General features: G+C 38.0%; 1 protein-coding gene across 1 annotated transcript in view; it reads right to left on the minus strand.

The window, feature by feature from the left end:
- Window positions 1–505: 505 nt before the first annotated feature.
- The window catches only part of LOC125846662 (cullin-4-like), a 44,795-nt gene continuing 23,515 nt past the window's right edge, over window positions 506–21,785 (minus strand). Inside the window, exons 5-17 of the mRNA XM_049526224.1 lie at window positions 21,262–21,384; window positions 20,880–21,167; window positions 11,931–12,056; window positions 11,683–11,784; window positions 11,551–11,604; window positions 4,608–4,714; window positions 4,467–4,527; window positions 3,879–4,010; window positions 3,653–3,790; window positions 3,483–3,563; window positions 2,930–3,010; window positions 2,505–2,585; window positions 506–776 (exon numbers count right to left, since the gene is read on the minus strand). Of these exons, the coding sequence (XP_049382181.1) occupies window positions 663–776; window positions 2,505–2,585; window positions 2,930–3,010; window positions 3,483–3,563; window positions 3,653–3,790; window positions 3,879–4,010; window positions 4,467–4,527; window positions 4,608–4,714; window positions 11,551–11,604; window positions 11,683–11,784; window positions 11,931–12,056; window positions 20,880–21,167; window positions 21,262–21,384 (1,488 nt within the window). The 3' untranslated portion in view covers window positions 506–662. The remainder of the gene's footprint in view (window positions 777–2,504; window positions 2,586–2,929; window positions 3,011–3,482; window positions 3,564–3,652; window positions 3,791–3,878; window positions 4,011–4,466; window positions 4,528–4,607; window positions 4,715–11,550; window positions 11,605–11,682; window positions 11,785–11,930; window positions 12,057–20,879; window positions 21,168–21,261; window positions 21,385–21,785) is intronic.

The raw sequence follows: 21,785 nt of genomic DNA on the forward strand, positions 1-21,785 counted from the left end.
TTAACTACTAACAAAATTATGATGATAAAAAATAGATAATACAAAAAATTACATGGAATCAAAAGAAGGTTGAGAATGAATAAATAAATAAATAAAGAAATAATTTAAGATATTTTTAGAATAAAAAAAAAAATTAAAACAAAAAAAAAAACTAAAACGGAAAAAAACAAAAGTATAAATAAAAAGAAAAAAATAATAATTAACTTGTAATTACACCATGTAATTATAGCAATTCATGGTCCTTCCCTGAGAATTGGAGTGTATTTACACCTAATTAATTATACCCAATTATCTGCCGACCAAGTAATTATATGACCAATCAAACACGTCATATAGTATAATTACACTCAATTACACCAAATTCAATTATCAAGATAGCTTTCCAAACGGGCCCTAAAGTACATGATATCGACAGCAAAATTATTACTCGAGATGAAGTGAAGACAAAATGGAGAGAAACTTGCTCATATGGTTCAAGAAAAAAACGAAAAGTAGACATAAGAAATAAAAAAAAAAGTAGACACACGAAATAAACTTAAATATAAGCTTTACAATGTATATGACAACAAAATTAATGGTTACAAAGTCAACTGTACAGAAGCTGACAAGGAAGTCTCCCAAGTCATTTACATGGAAAAAAAAAATTGATGTCTGGAAACATTCTAAGCAAGGTAGTTGTATATTTGAGGATTGTTTTTGTCCCGTTCCAGGTACTCCCTATCTATGAGGCTTTCAATCCTTTTCTTCAGATCAGCTGGTTTTATTGGGAATTTAAGCTGCTCCAACAACAGTTAAAATAGTTGAATTAGTTTAAACAGAACAACCCCCCTTAAGCTAATATAGCTTGAAATGAAATGACAACACACATGCTTTATTTACAGTAGAACTGATCAAAATACGCTCCAAATGAAAACACAGCTAAAATCAAAAGCACTAGTACAGTAGCAAAAATATGCTCCTATTTCTAGCAATGATTGTTTCTTCTTTTTTTTATTATTTTGATAAACAAGAAACCCCTGAGAACCAGCGGCACACCATCTGAAACTCGGTGGAAAAATCAGCCTACCCCTCTACCCATCAATTATTACAAGTGACTTGACCATGGTACGTGGAAACAAATGTTGTAATGAAAGAGGCAAATTGAAGATATTAACTATTATTGTAGAAGAAAAACAGTCACAATATTGCTGTTTTAGGTGTTCATGAGGTCATACTTTGTATCCTAACTACCACTATACTCAGTTGAATCATATTGGCAACAATAAAGTCTTGATAATCATATAGGAACGTCTTCTCATCATCAAACTAAGCGAAAGTGCAGACCAACCCAGCTAAAGATGAATTGGATCAAATACACACTCACCATTGACAAGGTGAAAATATTTGAACCAAAAAAAGTAAAGTTGTAGAAGACAAGTTCTGAAAATTATTTTGGCAAATAGCTGATTTCATGAATACTAATAACCTTCCTTGCCTACAATGATTCAGTATAATTGTATTAATAGCTGATTTCATTGATATTCCCCTATTTTCTTATTCCGAGATGATAATGGTTCACTCTAACTTGGAAGTCAAAAAGTGATGGCCTTTTAGTGGTTTAGAAGACGCTCTCTTAACTTGCAGTTAGGTAAACTACTACCTTCATGCTTTCTAATTCATTTCTTCATCTAGTAGATTTTCTCATCCTCAACATTACCTATTACCATTTCATTAATAACCATTTGCCTCGGGAAAAGCATAACTATATATTTATTTTACTGAGAAGTCAACAACAAAGCAGTAGCTGTTTCCATTTAAAAAGGTTAAGGTTGCTGTTTGGAATTGAACAAATCTATGGTTTTACTTTCATCATAAGGCTTCTTATTTATTTAAGTTCACAAGGAAAAAATTTAGTTAAACTTGTGCTCAGATTTTCAACACCTGTCTGCCACCTGCATACTAACAGATCCAATGTTGCTTGCCAATTATTCTTTCATCAATATTTTTTTTCTGTTGCAAGAACTCAGAATAACATTTCATCTACAGAGAAAATGGTAAGGTACATTTCTTTTGAATAACAGTGGTGTTCATACCAGTTTATACACACCTCGACTCATCAATTGATTACCAGCTATCTGCTACGGAACAGGTACAGCATAACTCTATCACCAAAAATTTGGCCAAAGGGAAAAATTCACCAAGTATCACCTTTACTAAAATCAGTTCCCGATTATTACTTCAATTCTTCAACCCCTAAGGCCACACATTACTACTTCAAATTAATTGATATAAGTGCTCAGCTTTCTATGACCCATCAATTATCCCCTATTGTGCTCAGCTTTCAACACCTAGCAGTTAATCCTATGCCTGAATCCAGACCATTCGAATACAAGTAATGGTTCTCAACCACATACGGAGTTTGGGCATCTGAATCCACAGGGTGGGAGTAGGAGGCACCAGATCCATTCCCAGCTCAAGGATTAACAATTACTGAGTTAACACAACAAGGTGGAAAGTTTCATTACCTGCTGAAAGAGTTCAGTTATTAAGAGGGTATGACTCAGTACTTTTCTGGTCTTCATTATCCTAACAATAGCAGCATCAACCTGCATAAGTAGGCAGAGATGATTGAAGAAAATCAACAGCAAAAAACAAGTCTGAAATTCCTTTAATGTTTCAGCAGCCCTCGTCTTTTTTCTGACTATTTTTGGCCTTAGAAATAATAGGATATTAGGAATATATCAATAGTAAAACAGTGCAGTAAGATGAAATATGAACAGCATGTCATGTCAGTTAAAACTAAAAGACAAATTTGTGATGCATCTATTGAAGGCAGCACAAATCTCTTGTCTGTTAAAAATGCTACAGCAAGTTTTATTTACTTTAGAGTAGTTTTGACTGTGCAACTCATTGAAATACTAATGTAGAGAATAAGAATAGATGAGCAAACCTGGTATTGCCGGTCCTGAAATACTCTCTCAGTAGTGCTTGTGTTCTCCTCAACTGTTTCCTTCATCTGGATGGCATTTACCTGTATATATATATATATTTATTGTTAGCTCTGACATGTCTAGCAGGAATAGCAAACCACTTAAGAGGTTGTTTTGGATTGGCTTATTTTAACTAGTTTTAAGCTTTTAAGCTCTTTTATTAATTATTTTTGGAGGTGTTTGGGAAAGACAAAAAGTGCTTTTAAGCACCTACATTTAGGTAAAAAAAGGTACAAAAATAAACTAAAAGCTAAAATTTGGATATGACCAACTTATGACCTTTAGCTTTTAGCTTATAAGCTACTTTAAAAAAAAGTCAATCCAAACACCCCCTTGTACCAAAATACCAATCACATCTTTATCTCATATTTGTCAACAGAACACTTCTTTTCTTTTTTTTCTATGGAAAAGCCACTTTTTTTACGTTTTAACACTTCAGTCTTTGAGGTGATGGCATTATCTGAAAACACCAAAAAGCACTTGCCTTTATACTTGATCAAAAAAGGGATTTACCTTTATACGATATAGTGGAGCAGTAAATTGATCATTAAACACAAAGGTATCATCGTCCTCCACATCTCTTCCTTTTGGAATCTGTAAGATATTTTTTCCAAAAGAATCAGTATGTAAGATGGTAATACGATAAAAGAAAGAAAAATCTTGACCTAGCAATGACCACATACCTTCTGGAGAACACGAACTTTTCCACATGCAAGAGACTGTAGAGTCCTTCTCAGCTCTTTATCCTCAATTCCAGTTGCTTCCTTGATATCTTGGAAGCTAAGGTTTTCCGCATCATTAAAAAGCATCAAAACAACAGTCTGCAGCAAGAGGATAAAGGTCACAACCAATAACTTAGATAATATGCAAAGGAATACTATTATGCTAATAATACTAGAAAAAACCAACCTGAAACAGAGAAACTGCGAGCTCCTTTTTTCCTTTTGGATATTCAGCTTTCAGAACACAGTGGCCCAATGAATTTTGCCACATCAAACGCCTACCACTGTACTTGCTCAAGTAGAACTCCTTGAAAATATCCTGCAGCATGGGGCCCCGCATAACAAAATGTAAAGTGAACAGAAACATTAAATGGTGTCAAAGAGGAACTAAATATAAGTGTTAAATTAGGTCTTAGGCCTAACTCACACCCCAAAAGCTAGCTCAAAGGGAGGAGGATTGCCCAAGCCTTATAAGGAGTCCACCCATCTCATTAACCACCGATGTGGGACTTTTTCATTCTTTAACACCCACCTCATGCCCAGTGCTTAGCTTCTGGTGCGTGGGCAATTTTTGATTTTGGGGGACCCCAACATCGGGTGAGACGGGCCCTGCTTTGATACCATGTTAAATTAGGTCTTAGGCCTAACTCACACCCCAAAAGCTAGCTCAAAGGGAGGAGGATTGTTCAAGCCTTATAAGGAGTCCACTCATCTCATTAACTACCGATGTGGGACTTTTTGTCATTCTTTAACAATAAGCAACATGGTGCCAAACCTGATAGACATTGAGTTCGTGGGGAAGTCGAACATCCATGGGGGGATAGGTTGGCCAGTACCTGCAGTACAACCAGCAATGAACTTCTAACTCTGAAGATACAGACCACAAATATCTGAAAATTCTTTAATATCAACTTACCCCATTGTCAAAACATGGACACTCAACTCGATCCCTGTTGGGAGCTTTGTTCTGGCTTGGGAAGATTGCTTGAAGGATTCATTTATCTCTTTTGATAATTCAATGTCCTGGACAAAACAGATTTGAAGTATTAGCAAAACAAAAAAGATGATCTAGATGTTTTCTCTTGGCTGTTGGCAAAGGAAGCAGTGTCGCACATGAGAAGCTGACAAGTTTTCAACTACGCTCTAGATGCTTTTTATGTGGTAACAAGCAGAGACAATCAACCATCTTTTTAGTTTTTTCACATTGCAAGTGGACTGATCAACTGTGGAGGATATTCATTAGTCTGAGAAAGATAAAAACGGGTGAAGCCAAGGAATATAGGACTCCTGAAATGCTGGAATAGTGATGGCAAGGCATAAAAAAAAGAGAGAGAGAGAGAGAGAGATGGAAGATTGTCCCAGAATGTATATGGTGCACAGTTTGGAAAGGAAAGAAATCAAAGATGTTTGAGGGCAAGCAAACAAATTATAGAAGTTTAAGATGAATTGCTTAGGCCTTGATTACTTTTGGTGTGACCAGGAAGTGTCGGTACAGGCGGATGATATTTTTGATGTGTTAGATTATTTGTCAAAAACGGAATTTATTGTAGTTTCAAGCTGTAAGCTGTAATACATTTGGAAGGGGACTACATTAAGATGATCTAATGTTGAGTATGGTGGACATTTTGAGTCAAAGCGTGATGATGGCCACGCAAGAGCAGTAGATGAGATAGTAAACAATGACCATCTATCCCCAATGGGAGGAACTGGATTAAAAGAGGAAGGGGTGGCAGACAATCCATAAACTACCCTGTGAGCTCATCACAGGGACAACCATTTCGATTAATTTCCATGTTGAAGTCTCTTTATTGGAATACAAGGAGCATTAACACTGCTCTGGAGAGACTAAGACAAATGATAAGAAGCTTGAAATTCCCAATCAGTCAGAACCTTTCTATAAAGGTGATCAACTGGACAAATATAGAATAAAGCTTGGGTACAACAAAGCTTTCTCTAATATCAACAGTCAGATTAGGGTTTTCTGGGAGGATGGACTGGATTGTGAAGTGATCAATTCTGATGAGCAGCAGGTCTCATGCCTTGTGAAGTTGGATGAGAGTAGATTTATATTTTATAATGACTTTTGTTTATGCTAAGAGCTCAGCAACATGAACAGAGTTTATGGGACTGTCTGGGAAATATTGCAGATACTCATAAAGATGCCTTGGATAGTTGCGGGGGATTTCAACTGCATTGTTGATCCTGCTGAACAAATGGGTGGAAGACCTGATTGAATGACTAAAAGGATGGACTCTCTACCGTGTATCATGGACTGTAACTTGATGGACTCTGGTTACACCAGATCCCACTTCACATGGTGCAATGGGTGGATCCCTGATAAGCAATTTGGCAGAGATTGGACAGAATTTTGTACAACCAAGAATGGTCAAATCAGTTTGATTCTACTAGTGTTTCTCACCTAGTTAGAATGGGTTCTGACCATTCCCCACTTCTCATTGAAGTAACAAAGAAGACTAGGCATCCTATTAAATACTTTAAACTTGTTGATTTTGGGTGGATGAACCAGATTTCTTAAATGAGTGGAGCATGCAGGGAATAAAGAAGTCAGTGGACCACCAATGTGGAAATTTCATTTGAAACTCAAAAATTACTGCCAAAAGATTGTCTGAGTGGTCTAGAAATTGTTTGGGCAACATCTTTTGACAAAACTAAGGAACTGGAACTAAGGTTGCAGGCCAGCAGGCTGTCTCTAACTCTGATAATTCTGATAAGAATAGAGACTTACTTAATGAAGCTAATGCAGAGTTGATCAGAGCTATCAAGGAGGACGAAAATAATTGAAAACATAAGTCTGGAATTAAGTGGTTTGTTGAAGGTGAAACCAACTCCAAATTCTATCATTCTGTGGTTAAAAGCAGGAGGAGTAGGATGTCCCTCAAGAAGATGAGGAGAACTGATGGAAGCTGGATAGAGGGTGATAAAGAAATAGTTAGAGAAGCTGTAGAATTTTTTCAAAGTCAGTTCTCTAAAAGCATTCAGAACAGGGATATATTCCAAGAATCGTTGGAAGGGAAGAAAATCTAATGTTGAATGTTATTCCCACAATGGAGGAAGTGGTGATGTCTATGAGTTCCCACGGTGCTCCTGAATCTGATGGGATGTCAGGAATGTTCTACCATTCTTGTTTGGAGATCATCAAGAATGATGTTTTACTAATGATTCTTGATTTTTTTTTGAAGGAACTCAATTACCAAAGGCTTTGATCTATACCTGTCTAGTCCTTATGCATATCATTGGGTGCCCTCAGCAATTTAGTGATCTCATATCAATCAGTCTAAGTAACTTTAGTTTCAAAATCAGTAGGTTACGGTCTCTCTACCTTCACAAGGTAGTGGTAAGGTATGTGCAGTGTTGTAAAAAGCGTGCTTAAAGCGCGAGGCAAGGCGAGGCGAGGCTCCTGCGCTTTTAGTTCCTGAAGCGAGGCGACATTGAAAAGGCGCTCGCTTCTACTGTAGAAGCGAGAAGCGCAAGAAAAGCGAAAGCGCGATAAAGCGCGCTTTTTATGAAAAAGCGCCAATTAGGGTTTTTTTATTTTAAATGTAAGGTTTTTTTTTTAAAAAAAATTCTGAAAGATACTTACGCAACTAAGAAGCTGCGACTTTTTCTCTTCTTCTTTGCGACTGCTGTAGCCTGTAAGTTTTCTTCTTCTTCTTTTTTTTTTTGATAAAAGTTAAAGTTCTTCTCTTCTTCTTCTTCTTCTTCTTCTCTTCTTCTCTGCGAAGCTGCTGCGATCTGCTACTGTTTTTTTTTTTTGGTTGCTGCTGGGTGTTTTTCTATATTTTTATTGCTGCATTTTTTTTTTCCAATTCTGTTTGCTGCTCTGTTTTCAATCTCTATTACTGACCTGTTTTTTTTTTCAATTAATATTATTGCTCTGTTTTTTTCAATTCTTTTGCTGCTCTTGTTGAAGAATAGGAGTTTGATTCTTTGTGATTTAATTATGTTTTTGAGTTTTTGCTTTATATGTTATGACTTATGAGTATTATTGACTATCTATTTACTTTTAATCTAAGAATATATTACCTCTATTCAGTTGTTTAATATTTTTTTATTTTTATACTAAATATCGCTTTATTCAAAAAAAGCGCGCGCTTCGCTTCTCGCTTCTGTGAAGCGAGCCCTTGTCGCTTTTTTCCGCTTCTCACTTCCCAAAACACTGGGTATGTGTACACTCTACTCTCCCCAGAGCCCACTTAGTGGGATTCCTGGGTATGCTGTTGTATAAATCAGAGATAAGTCAATTATGCAGAAGCTGATATCACCGCGTCAGACAGGGTTCATAAAGTGAAGGTCAATCACAGAAAACATTATGCTCAGGAGAAGGGGCTTAATATCAGACAATCCAATGGACATGGAAATGTGGTTGTGAAATTAAACATGGAAAGGCTTATGACAGTATGGAATGCGACTATCTGTGCCAAGTTTTATACAGTTTGGTTTCAGTGAATTGTGGATAGATAGAGTTCAGAGGAACATTTCTACTCTGTCAATATCAATGGGGGTAGATGTGGATTCTTCAAGTCTACAAGAGGGGTCAAGCAAGGAGATCAGTTATCTCCATCTCTTTTGTGTTGGGGCTAAATTACTGTCAAGACTTAGGGATAATCTGATCTTCAATGGGTTCATCCCATACTCCTTTGTCAAAAAGGACCTACTATCACTCCTCTCCTATGCAGATGATACCATCCTTTTCACCTCAGATGACTCAAATTCTCTCAAGATGATGATAGATAGTCTCGGTGCATATGAGATTTGTTCTGGTCAGCTGGTGAATAAACAGAAATCTTGTTTTATTTTACCTCCCAGGTGTACTCTTGAGACATTTACAAAGGTCTACAAGACTACTGGTTTCAACAGATCTGACTTCCTATGCAGTTTCTGGGATGTCTATTTTTGTGGGGGCTAACAAGGTACAGTAATTTAGTTCAATGGTGGAAATGGTGGATGCTAGGTTGCAAGGATGACATGGAAAACTACCCTCTTTTGGGGGCAAAGTTGTGCTGATAAAGTCTGTCTTGCAGGCTCTTCAGTCATCAAGCAAATGGAGATGATCTTGGTTAACTTCTGTTGGGGAAAAAAGGAGGACAAAACACAAATCCCATTGGATCAAGTGGTCTGAAATGTGTTTCCTACTTCTGAAGGAGGAGCTGGGTTTAGACCAATTGAAGACTTTTGTAATGCCTTTGTTGCAACGATGTGGTGGACTTTTAGAACTCATAAATCTATGCTCAGTCAAGCCTTAAGGGGTCGTTTGGTGTGAGGGATTCAAAATAATAGTGATGGGATAAGGAAATAGTGATGGGATTAAAAATTTTATATCTTGTTTGGTTGCCATGTTTGGGATAACTTATCCCACCATTTATATCATAGTGATGGGATAAGTTATCCCATATACATGGTGGGATAAGTTATCCCAGGATAGCTAACCCCAAGATAACTTATCCTGGGATAACTTGTTCCCAACCAAACAACCCCTAAATGATAAATACTGTTCTAGGGATCATAGCCTAAGAATCTTTGAGATATGGACAATCTGAGATATGGACAATCTCATACTTGGAGAAGGATGATGAAGATTAAGGATAGAGTCGAACCTTTTATTCTCAGGAAAATTGGTCAAGGGGATATCTGATCAGGAATGGGGCCTTTAGCTAAAATGGTCACCGGTAGACCAACCCCCATGAGCACTAAAGTTAGCATTTTTATGTTAATGGGAGATGGAGATGTGATCCTTTGGCTACCATTTTCCCTGCTACTGAGGTTAATAACATTCAAAGGGTGGAGGTGGATCAACAAAGGGAAAACTGGGCATTCTGGACAGTGGATATAATGGGAGATTCTCAACTACTTGGCAATAATTGAGGTCCTTCAGGAATGAAACACTTCCTGGCAAAGCTCTGTGGCATGGGAAAATGCCTTCCAAAATTTCTTTCCATTTGCAGAGAGTTCAGAAGAACCAAGCTTCCAGTGATGAAGGTGTTCAAAAGTGTGGAGTCTAGATCTCTTCTAGATGAAATTGTTGCAAAAAATACCAGAGAGAGAGTTTCTAACATCTGTTTGGTAGCAGTGATAGTGGTGGCTCCTTAAGCCTATGAATGTATAGAGTTCTACTTCAATGGCTTCCCACATGTATTTGTGGGGAGATCTGGAAAAGCAGGTGCAAAGCTAGGTTTGAGAAAGTACATATGTCTATCAGGCTTATCATTTGGCAGGTATGCCAATAAGAAGCCTTGGTGATAAAATGCCCCTTTCCTAGTCTAAATTTCCCTGCCAGGTGGAGAGATTTGTGTAACAATGTGGAAAGATTAAAACCTGTTGTCCAAAGCGTAATGGTGAGATGGACTATTCCAGAGGATGGCTGGGTGAATTGAATTTGGATGGATGCAGAAAAGGTAAACTGGAGTTGCAGGTGGTGGTGGAATTATTAGAAATCATGTTGGCTATATGATAATGGCCTTTGCTTCATCCTATGGTATTTGCAGTAAGAATGTGGCAGCTAAGGCTATTTTACAAGGAATGAGCATGTGTATTGACAATGGTTTCCATAAAACTATTGTTGAGTCTGAATCTACGCTAATGGTTGATATAATCAATAGGAAGAACAATGTTCCGTGGCAGATCCATAACATTATTCAAATTTGGTCCTTGATGCATAGAGAATTCTTTTTATTTTTTTCACATCTTCAGGGAAGGAAATGGCATTACAGATCAAATGGCCAATTTGGGTGTTACAGACAACACATTGTCTTCACTGAAGATCTTTCTTTGCCAAAGCAAACTAGATCCTCACTGAATCAAGAGCAGGATGGAAGACCAAATATCAGATTTAAGGTTGGGAAGAATGTTTTTACTAATGACTAATGCATTGGGTCTTTCCAGTGGCACTCAGTTAACCTATTTAGCTTTGTGCACACTGTATTTTTTTGTTTCTCCTGTAAAGAAAGAACCAGCCATTGTATAGACTGTGTTCTTGATGCAAATAAAATGTATTATAGTTTACATCATTGTACTTTATCCTTTGGAGGCTAAGGTCTATGTCCTCCATGTAATCCATATCTTTTTATAAATATATTTACTGGATTAGGTAAGGCCTAATCACGGGAATCCATATGTATCCCAACATAATTTCTCCCTTAGAAGAAATTTTCGGACAGTGCAGGTATCTTTTTTTTTTTATTTGCACCGGGTGTCCGAGTCTCTTTGAGCCCCGACTAATCCCGGGGGTGCACAGGCCCTCGGCAAGGAGTTTCCCGCAAGTGCACCACGGTTAATTCAGGTTTTACCCAGTCCGATGGCCCTCAGAAATTGTTTGCACCTAGTGGGTTTCGAACTTGAGACCTTGAAAGGGAGCAAACCCCAAGGCTCAAGTCAATTGCCAGCAGGCCAACCCCTGAGGGTTCGGACAGTGCAGGTATCTTTCACAAATGTTAGAGCCTATTGATTTATTTTCTTGTAACAATTTTAGATATCAGTCAAAATATCCTAGATACAGCATTGTACACAGAAAAATAGCAGGGGACCAGTGGTGTTGGGCTATGGAGATGAAATGGAGAGAGGATAATGCTGACACAGGTACATCCAAGGCCATCATGATCTGTCAATTACACAACAGAAGGACTAACAAGTTCATCTGATGTTCAGTGAAACCACTTTGTGCTAGAGCAGAAAGTTCGAAACTGATGTTGGTAGATAACATCATCCAGGAAATGTATAACCTGTTTGCAAATTATTCCATGACTGATACAACACTATTTCCAGACTCCAATCTCAAGACGCTGAACAAAAAGTTCAATATATTTGCTATTTGGTTGAATAAGCGTGTACATAGCTAAACATACCTTGAACATTCCTTCCAATTTGTTAGTGAACTGGCTGCCACACTCGGTCTTCAACTGTAACAATAATGGTAAAATTCAGCAGATGGTACCAAAGAAAAGCAGAAACAGTGATAGTTAACATTAAAGACAGACCTTAGAAATCATGGACTTTTCAGCATCAATTGAAGCACTCTTACCCAACAACAGTCTTTTCGCAAGATCTTTCTTGTAGAATGCTTCAAATACATCCTTACCCTGCACAAAGATGAAAGATCAAACAAACTCTTAGCATACTTTCAGGTAATAAAACATACACTGATCTATCCCTTGAACAACAGAAATAGACTTATGCAGCTATAGATTGCATAAGTTCTCAGGTTACTGCTATTGTGTTCTCATACCTGTATAAACCTGAACAAAACCAGGACTTTATCTAATGTCCCCTCCAATTCCTCCTCTGATGTACCTTTATTCCCAGCACGAAGCTTCTCGTCCAAAAATTTAGCAATCAGCTCGGCAGGTCGATTCTATTACAAAGAAAATCCTATCAGTTTGAGAATCAAGTAAATATTACACTAAATAAGAAAGCATTAGTGCTTCTAAAGTGAAATTGCATTAGATCATCAGATGCAATCAGCCTGTCGGCTACCTGGAGAAAGGCCGTAGAAACAATACTCATAAGGAAGTGAAACCTGTGTAACGAGCAACACTTCTACCTGGGATATCAGTGCCTAGTATGACAATCTAGACTTCTACAAACTCCTCGAATGATTTTGTGCAAACCAGTACATGACATGAAGAAAACTTGCAGAAAACACAGGAAGTTGAATAATCAACTCTTAGGCAAGAATAAGGCGAGCATGAGTTTGCAGTATAAATAGCTAGTTGACTGCACCCAAAGATGTGGCCAAGTGATTAATGAAATGAGTTGAAAACCATGAGGTCTCAGGTTTAAATCCTTGTAAAGGAAAAAACACTAGGTGATTCTTTCCCATCTGTTCAAGCCTTGATGTATAGAGTTACCCGGTACTTGTGCCAGTGAGAAGCAGCAGGTACCTTAACGAACTAGTCAAAGTGTGTATAAGCTGGCCTGAACACCGCAGTTTTGAAGAAAAACACTGGCTGACCATGCACATGTTCTCACGGAGAAGTGTTAGCAAAGAATTTCCAGTGGCCGCAATTTTCTTCTTCCAATCAAGAGGGGCTTTGGTGGCTCGTTATCTATCCACACCATAATTAACCTTATCATGCCAGACAAGCTATGAAGGATACACTTACATAACCTATTGTAAATGTCAATATCAAGTCCTCAAAACATTTCTTTTTCACTTCTATTTTTTGCATTGTACGTCTTTATGATCTTGGTACAGGTTCAGATAGCTCTGCTTAAAGTTGCCTTCCAACCAATGCTTAAAGTTGCCTGATCAGTGACTGTATTTTCTTCAATATCTAATGAGTCAATAGAGTTGAACCTCTTGTGAGTTGTGGCCATCCTGTAAGAGAATTTGGTATTCTGGTCTCCATTTTCCAACCGCTGGATTCTTGACCTCTGTCTCCATGCTATCTCCTCATTCCTAACTACTTCTCCAAACTCCATAGCCAGATGAGCTTTTTGAAGTAATTCATCCACAATAAGGAGCGCCTCTGTTCTTGAATGTTATCAAGATTGGAGATCTGATTCAGAATGTCTTCTCTTTTTTGCCTCCAGTTATTACTATTATCCCTACCCCATTCCTTTAATTTCTCCTTAAGGAACCTCAGTTTTGAAGCCAGAATGAAAGAGAGTAATCAGATACTGTAAAAGACTGCCACCAATCTTGCACTGTGTCCTTGATGCCCTCCATACCAAGCCACCATTGTTAGAATATGAAGTAGGATTGTTTGTACTCCCAATCACCACAAGTTGGTAAAATTGGGTGCGGCATTAAAAGTGAAGAGTCCAAGCAACTTAGGTTATGATCACACCCCAACTTAGGAAGGATAGATTGCTTAATCTGCAGAAACAACTCTTCCCACTGATGTGAAAAAAGATCTATCAATTCTGGATGCTCTCCTATGACTATCTCCCCTTCTGCAAGTGAAAGATCCTCCAATAGAGGAGGATCAATCAGTTCCATGTCATTGATCCATTCTGAGAATTCTGCCATTGCCCCAGTGATTCTGCTACAATTTGCTCTCTCAGAAGGATATCTAGTGATGTGCCGTGGATTTACGGCACTTGTGATGCTTAAAACTTAGAATTTGTGTAAGTTCTCTAGCGCATTTTAGTAGATTTGATGTGGTCTCTAGTTGTTTTACAGGAAAACAGGATTCGGGAACCAAGTGCAAGTGTAGGAACTGTACAGGCAATTTTTTGGGAATTATGAGAGTTGTCTACGAGCCATAGATGCGTCCGTAGATAGAGGTTCAAAAATTGGTGAAAAAGGGACTGAAATGTACGAGTTTGCAGTAGGGTCGTAATTGCATCCATGAGTCGAAGACTTTGATCATAGAAAAAGTTTTGAAAGATGGGAAAAGACCCTGATTTGTACGAGTGATCAGTACGAGCCGTACTAGTATCTACGAGCCAAAGAAGCTGATCGTAGTCAAGATGCTGAGAGTGCACTAAAAACCCTGAGTTCTACAAAAGGAAAGCACGAGGAGTAAAAGCTTCCACAGGCCATAGATCATGTTCGTGGAGAAGTCCTGGGACTATGCCTTGACTGCTATCAATGAGAGAGATTCCACGAGCCATAGAAGAGACCACGACCCGTAAATGGGTCCGTAGAAGTTGTTGAACCCAGTGTTCCTGATTTTATTTGGATAGATTTTTGATGTCTATAAATACTTTTCCTAGGTTTTCTTTTGCATTATTATGTATGTATTGGTACAGGAAATAGAAGTAAACAACTCTTTTGCTTTTATTCTAGACTTTTGGAGCACAATTACACGTTTAATTTGGGTTTTTTGACTTTGAATTCAATTCCAGATTCTGGATTTCTACTATTCATCTAGTAAGTGTATGGTTATGCATAATTTATTTATCACTGATAGTTATCATACAAGCATGAATATGCTAAATCCACAACTAGGGTTGTGGGAACCATGGAAGATTAACGAAGTAGACCTAATACTTAATAAACCTTAAAAAGAGTGCATGCATTTATTGTTTTTACCTTCGCTTTGATTGCTTTTTTAACGGTGGTCAATGTTAGAACTCGTCTTATTCTTACTTGTCGGACCAAGGAGGTAACGAATGGAAAAGGGATTCTACAATAGATATTTGGGGCTATCAACCCTCAACTAATAGCTTGACCTTGTCCGGAAATAGCTAATTTGGAATAAGGGTAAGGATTAGTAACGCATTCACCCGTAGACAGACCAAGTTGTGTGGTGATATTCACTTATTTAGGGGACCAACCACTTAGGTGAACTTAAGCATGCTACACACTAGAAAGGATTATTAATATTTGGTATTGGCTATGAATTCATGGGGATCACAAAACCCTAGTTCCATCTTTTACTGATTCAAAACACGTGAACTTGCTACTTTGTTACTTGTTATTTGTGACAACAATAAAAGTAGTTTTGTTACACAACCCCCACCCCCACCCCAAATCTAATAGCTTGACCTTGTCCAAAAATAGCTAATTTGGAATCAAGGGTAAGGATTAGTAACATATTCACCCGTAGACAAACCAAGTTGTATGGTGATATTCACTTATTTAGGGGACCAACCACTTAGGTGAACTTAACTTGTCGGTCCTGCATGCTACACACTAGAAAGGGTTATTAATATCTGGTTTTAGTTATGAATTCATGTGGATCACAAAACCCTAGTTTCGTCTTTTATTGATTCAAAACACGTGAACTTGCTACTTAGTTACTTGCTACTTGTGACGACAATAAAACTAGTTATGTTACATAAACCCCCCCCCCCCCTCTTTGGGAAATAATATGACCAAGGAGCACGAATAATAGCAATTGAATTAAGTCCAAACCATATTCTCGTGGGATCGACCCTAACCTTTGTTAGGTTCTATATTTGAACAACGGCCGCTTTATACTTTTTTTGGGAGGTGTAATTTGGGAGTATCATCAAGTAATGTTGAAATCTCCACAAAGCACCCAAGGCCCTTCAAATTGGCACCTGACAACAACCAATTCCCACCAAAGCTCCCTTTTCCACTTTATCACAATCGCATAGACAACACTCTAAGTACCAAGTGAAATCTTGGGTGATACCTACAAGCTTACAAGTTAGCATCTGATTTCCACACTCAACTAACTCCCCTTCCACATATCGCTTATCCCACATCACCATAGTACCAAGTGAAATCTTGGGTGATACCTACACAAACTTACAAGTAATCATCTGATTTCAACATTCCCCGTATCTTTTATCCCACATCACCACAATGCCTCCACTTCTCCCTATTACATCCACATGCTAAGTTGCTCGAACACGGGTGCAGATCTAGAGGTCGGATCCTTCATGACCTAATTTTTAAGATTTGGGGATATGGATCCATGTATGGATACGAGTGGGAGGATCCGCCTAAAATAATTAAAATATCTAAAAAGTAGAGTTATCAATCCTAAATTATGAGATATTATGTGGAGAACTTGAGGAGAATCATGGAAGGTGATTAAAGGAAAGGGAGTGATATAGAATTTTATTTTTGAGAAAGGTAACTTGTATTATAAACAAAAGAATACATATAATACTTACATCCAAAAGTTGCAAAAAGCAAAGAACTCCTATGGAGGTCATAAGAACTCTAAAATACTAGGAATATCCTCTGCATCTTGAGGATATTCATGTTTACACTAAAAAAAAGAAAAAAACCAGGCAATTCAGCTTTAAATTATGCATAGAGCAGCTCTTGTTTTTAAAACATCTCTGGTTCCTCTCCATCCATATAGGCCACCAAATGTAGGCAGGGAAAATCTTCCATATCTCCCTGTGTCCTGACTGATTCCCATCTCTGTTCCAGCAAGCTAGAGCTTCTTTGATGTTCCTTGGCATAGTCTAATTGATGCCCCTTAAGTTGATGAAAATCTGCCACAACTTCACAGTCTCTCTACAATGTAGAAAGAGATGATTTATTGTCTCGACCTCACATTCACAAAACCAACACCTAGAACAGATTTGCATGCCTCTTTTCATGAGGTTGTGTTGAGTGAGTGCAGCCAAGTGAAACATGCTATCTTGAATGGTATCTTGACTTTCCAAATCATCTTCCAAGGCCATCCACCTATATGAGTACCAGGTCTTTGTGAGCTTCTATAAGCCGAGCCAACTGAAAATCTGCCTTGCTCATCCGGATTCCAAAATAGATTGTCCTCATTTGTGTTTAGATCTTTGCACTGCCCTAGAATGTTGAGTAGCTCAACTATTTTATTGACCTCCCAATCATTTAGATGTCTTCTAAACCTTAGATCCCACCCTTGATTATCTCTCGTTTCTCTGATTGTAGCCTCTATTTGAAGGCTCATGTTGAACAAAATAGGGAACCTATTTCTCAAAGTCACCTGATCCACCCATTTGTCTTCCCAGAACAAAGTCCTTCCACCATTCCCTACCTTGATTTTGCATTTGTTAAAGAATTTGATCCACAAATTTCTGATGGATCTCCATACTCCAGATCCATAGGGTTGTGTGGACAGGTTGGTGATCCACAAATTCTCCATACCAAACCTAGCCTTTATTGTTTCCTTCCAGAGAGCTTGTTCTTGTGAGGCAAATCTCCATAACCACATAAGTAAGCTTTGATTCTGGATTTTCAGATTCCTAATCCCCAAACCTCCTTCCTTTTTGCTGAGAATGACTTGGTCCCACTTCACTAGATGGAATTTATGATTATTAGTATCACAATTTCCTTGCCATAAAAAATTCCTCCTAATTGCATCCATTCTGTCAATCACATTTGCAGGCATATGGAAAACAGACATCATATATGTGGGTAGAGCATCTAGCACACTGTTGATGAGTGTGACTCTTCCTCCCAAGGACAAATATTGACTCTTCCAGTTCACCACCTTCTTCTCACACTTTCTAGAATGTTGTTCCAAATACCTTTTGACCTGCTCTTGTCACCCAAAGGCATGCCAAGGTATGTTGTGGGGAGATCCCCTACCTCCCCCCCTAGAATATTTGCAAGCATGTTTATCCAAGGCACCTCATGGACAGGAAAGATGAAGCTCTTTCCCCAATTGATGTGTAGGCCTGAGATGGCTTCAAAAAGGATCAAAATTACTCTCAAGTACTTTAGTTGAGAGCTGTCTGCATCACAAAATATCAATGTGTCATCAGCATACTGTAAGTGGGAGATGGCCAGACCTTGTCTGTTATTCATATTAGCATTGAATCCTCTTATCCATCCTCTTGTTTGGGCTGTTCTGAGCATGTCATTTAGGCCCTCCATCGCCAGGATAAAGAGGAAAGGAGATAAAGGATCTCCTTGTCTCAGTCCTCTCTCTGATGAGAAAAAACCAGAGGGGGCACCATTTATCAAAATAGAGAACTTCACAGTTGTAGTGCAAAACTTAATCCATTTTAGCCATTTTCCTCCAAAGCCCATGTTTTCCAAAGACTTCCAGAGGAAGCCCCAATTCAAGTGGTCGTAGGCTTTTTCAATATCCAATTTGCATAAAATGCCTGGCACCTTACTGTTGTTTCTCTCCACCACACATTCATTTGCAATCAAAATTGCATCCATGATCTGCCTACCTTTTATAAAGGCCTTTTATAAAAGGTATTCAATTTTCTTTCATTTCACCTTAGCTTTTGTATTGATTATAATCATTAAAACTGTCCAAACTTTCCCCATCGATTTTGGTCAAAGTACCCAAAATTGGTTGACCAAATCGGACATGGATCCCACACCCACACCCACACCCAGGTCGTGTCGACACGGGTACTGCACCAAAAGTGAAGATTCCAGGAAACTTAGTCCAAATGCACCTCCTCCAACCATCTGTTATGCCATAACAGGTGAAGTAAGTTCCTTTCAGCAGCCCCCCCTCCCCCAATTTAGTTCCTACCAGGACATTAATGTATGCACCTTATTGTTGAATTGTCCCCCTACTAGTCTCCTTTTACTCTCCATGTTTAACCCCCTCACGTTCCAAGACAAAACTTCTAACTTCATTGAGATGGTAAAAGTGTGATCCTCCCTCTGCTCCTAGGTTACCCATCCTTGAAATTCCCATCAATGCCAAATTTCTGACCTCGTTGGTAAAGAAGCCAAACTGTTCTCAATATTTGAGATTTTGTCTTCTTACTGGATGACCCCCTTGTTTTTGTCAATTCTCTTAAGCATTTCTAAGGCTATTTCTTGGCAGCCCTTAAAAGAAGCACCAAAATTTAGGCTCAGTTTTATTACATTCGACTGCACCCACAGAGTGACTTGGTTCTCCACTTCAGACTCGCTGATCCCTTCTTCAATTTGTAGCGGAACTGAATCTTTATTGGACTCCAGTTGCATGTTGTTGTCATTCTCCTGGCCAGAGAATTATGTTTGTAAACGATGTGAACTGATGACCTTCTTCCTTGTGTCATTACAGCCAGAGATATCTTCCCCTTGCATGTCTTCTTCCCCTGTTTGCACTGTAATTGTTGTGGAAGGAGGCTTGGTGGTTCGCATCAAAGCTTCTTCTTCTTTGCAACTATCGTATTACAATTGTTGTTGTTGTGCGACCAGATGTGTAGTGATGAAATTGGTAAAAGGCTCCGCAGTTAAAAGCTTTTTGGGCTCAGATTTTTCGGTTGTCCTTATTGGGTTAAAAGGCTCTATATTACATGCAATTTTGGCCCACTACTTTCAGACAAAATAAAACCCTTATTTGAGTAGGGGCATATTTTGAAAACCTTATTCACATGGCTACTAGACCCCACCATATTTCTTAAATGCATATCACTATCTATAGGATCCTTTCCCTCTCTCCCTAGACCAAATATCTGGGAAGTCAATATCTGCTTTGTGGAGTCAGCAACTTTATCCTTTCCTTTTCTGATCTAGGACTGACTTCTTGGTTGTCGAGCTCAACCACCTCAGATCTGCAAAATCTTGCTGGAGCTTCAACCCAAACTGGAAGGGAAAAAATCAAACCACCATCTTGGATTTCAACTTCCCTAGGAATATTTTTGATGGGGCCTTTCAATTTGATTCAAACCCATCGCAGATGATTTTTTTATCGTGACTCCTTTTGTTGCAAGCCATCCCCCACATTCATCTCCTATCTCTATCATAATATTCTCGGACTATAGTTGAAGAGGTAGACCAAGTACTCAAATCCAAAACCAGTAATGACTAATAAAATTTTCCCACCTAGTCGAAAGTAAATACAATTTTCCATGATGAAAAAAAGGCTTTCAAAAAAACAGAAGGTAGGGAAGATTCTAGTGGTTGAAGACCACCGGCGAAGGGAGATCTTTTAATCGATAAAAGTGCCTGAGAGCATTTCAAGTTTTTTATGTATTCCCTTTTGGGTAGTTTTGATACATCTCTTCTCATTCCCCTGTATTTCATTATGAAAATACCATATACCTTCCATGCATATATTCAATTATTTTCCACGATGACAAATATACATGTAAATAACATTAGAATACTCAAGAGTGTATTGAACATAATGTACCATCCCATCAAAATATATTCCAAAAAGTCAGTCCTCTGGAGGAACATTTTAGATATAATTAATTACTGGAACTATGAATGAAGTTGGTTTGATAGAAGATTATAACATAAGGGCATTAATAGTCACAGAGCCAAATGAAAAGAGAGAGACCATGTTCCTGCCAAGTGATACAACATAATGCATCAAACCCTAGTGTTCATTAAAAGAGAGAACTCCGATCTCTTCAGCTCTTTAAAGGGAGACAGAAACCTTAGTGTTCAATGGAAGAGAGAACTCCGATCTCTTGCTTTTTGCTTAATTATGAGTTACTGATTTATTCATCAAAAGCCCCTTTAAATAGGAGTCTTATTACATCAATAGGAAGTCTAATTCTTATGAAAGTAGGAGACCTAAATCCTATTCCAAACTAATAACTATAACTTAACCTAATCTTTATGAAACTATGAAACATAAATCCTATTCTAGAATAATAAATAAAACAACTAAAAATATAATTAAATACTTAATTTAAGGTCTTCCAACGCATCCACAACATGTGGCATTTAGCGACCATGTGTATCCGAAGATCTACCTGGAATATGCTCAAACCATTTCAAACGGCCTCCTCTCAGTTTATAATCTAGACCAATCAAATATGATGATCTCTAATCTCCTATTACAAAAATGATACCTGACCATATCATCAATCCATATATAAAGCAGACAGGCCTAGTGAATAGTAACTATACCTGGCGGATGTTAATGAGATGCTCAAATGCATCCTTGATAGCGTTACTAAAAGCTTCATTCTTAGAAAAGCTTTCTTCCAATATTGTATCAAGAGATGCCTTAAATTCCAAGAGGCTGGCTACCATATCTTTGTCTTTCTCTTCATCTAGCACAATGCTTTGACCAGTTCTTCGGATGTATGAGCTAAGGGCTTGCCTTAAAGATTCGAGATCATTGACCCTGCAAAATAGCATATACATCCTTTGGAGATCTTCAATACGATTACCATCCATCAACACTGTGAAACCCTGGAGAGATAGTTGAAGGATACAATTTAAAAAGAAAACACCTTGTAAATCCACCGGCAAGAAATAAATAGATAAGGTATCCCAGAATAAACACCTTATCAAGAACTGCAGAAATGTGTCGTTCTAAAAGTTGCCTCTCTGCAGTTGCTATCAGTGGTTTTCTTGTACTTGCGTCCAGGTAGAGTAAGCACCTGTCATGTTCTTCATGTAACCTTACCTGCAGTGAAGAATTAGGATTATGAAGGTCAATTGACCAGTTTCGAGTTTGATTTTGGAAATTAATTCACTTATTATCCCAGACAAGATTTATACATTAAAAAATTACAAAAAAAATAACCACAAACTTAAAAAGCCAAAAGTGCAAGTGTCATTTGAGCAAATCATGGTCGAAGAATATCTATTGTGAAAATAATTATACTGGAATGGTTACTTACGTACAAGTATGTTCCAGAAACAAAAACAAAAAACTTTCTAAATTGGGAAACAATCTAATTTGAATTTCCGTTTTACCCTCAATGACAAGCTTTTATAACCACACAAATGTTCATAGCATATTTAAGAGAACAAGTTTCAAAGTCTTTGTTTCGTAAACTTTGTGACTCGTCAAGTACGCCATAT

The sequence above is a fragment of the Solanum stenotomum genome, chromosome 12 (assembly GCF_019186545.1).
Source record: "Solanum stenotomum isolate F172 chromosome 12, ASM1918654v1, whole genome shotgun sequence".
NCBI lineage: Eukaryota > Viridiplantae > Streptophyta > Magnoliopsida > Solanales > Solanaceae > Solanum > Solanum stenotomum.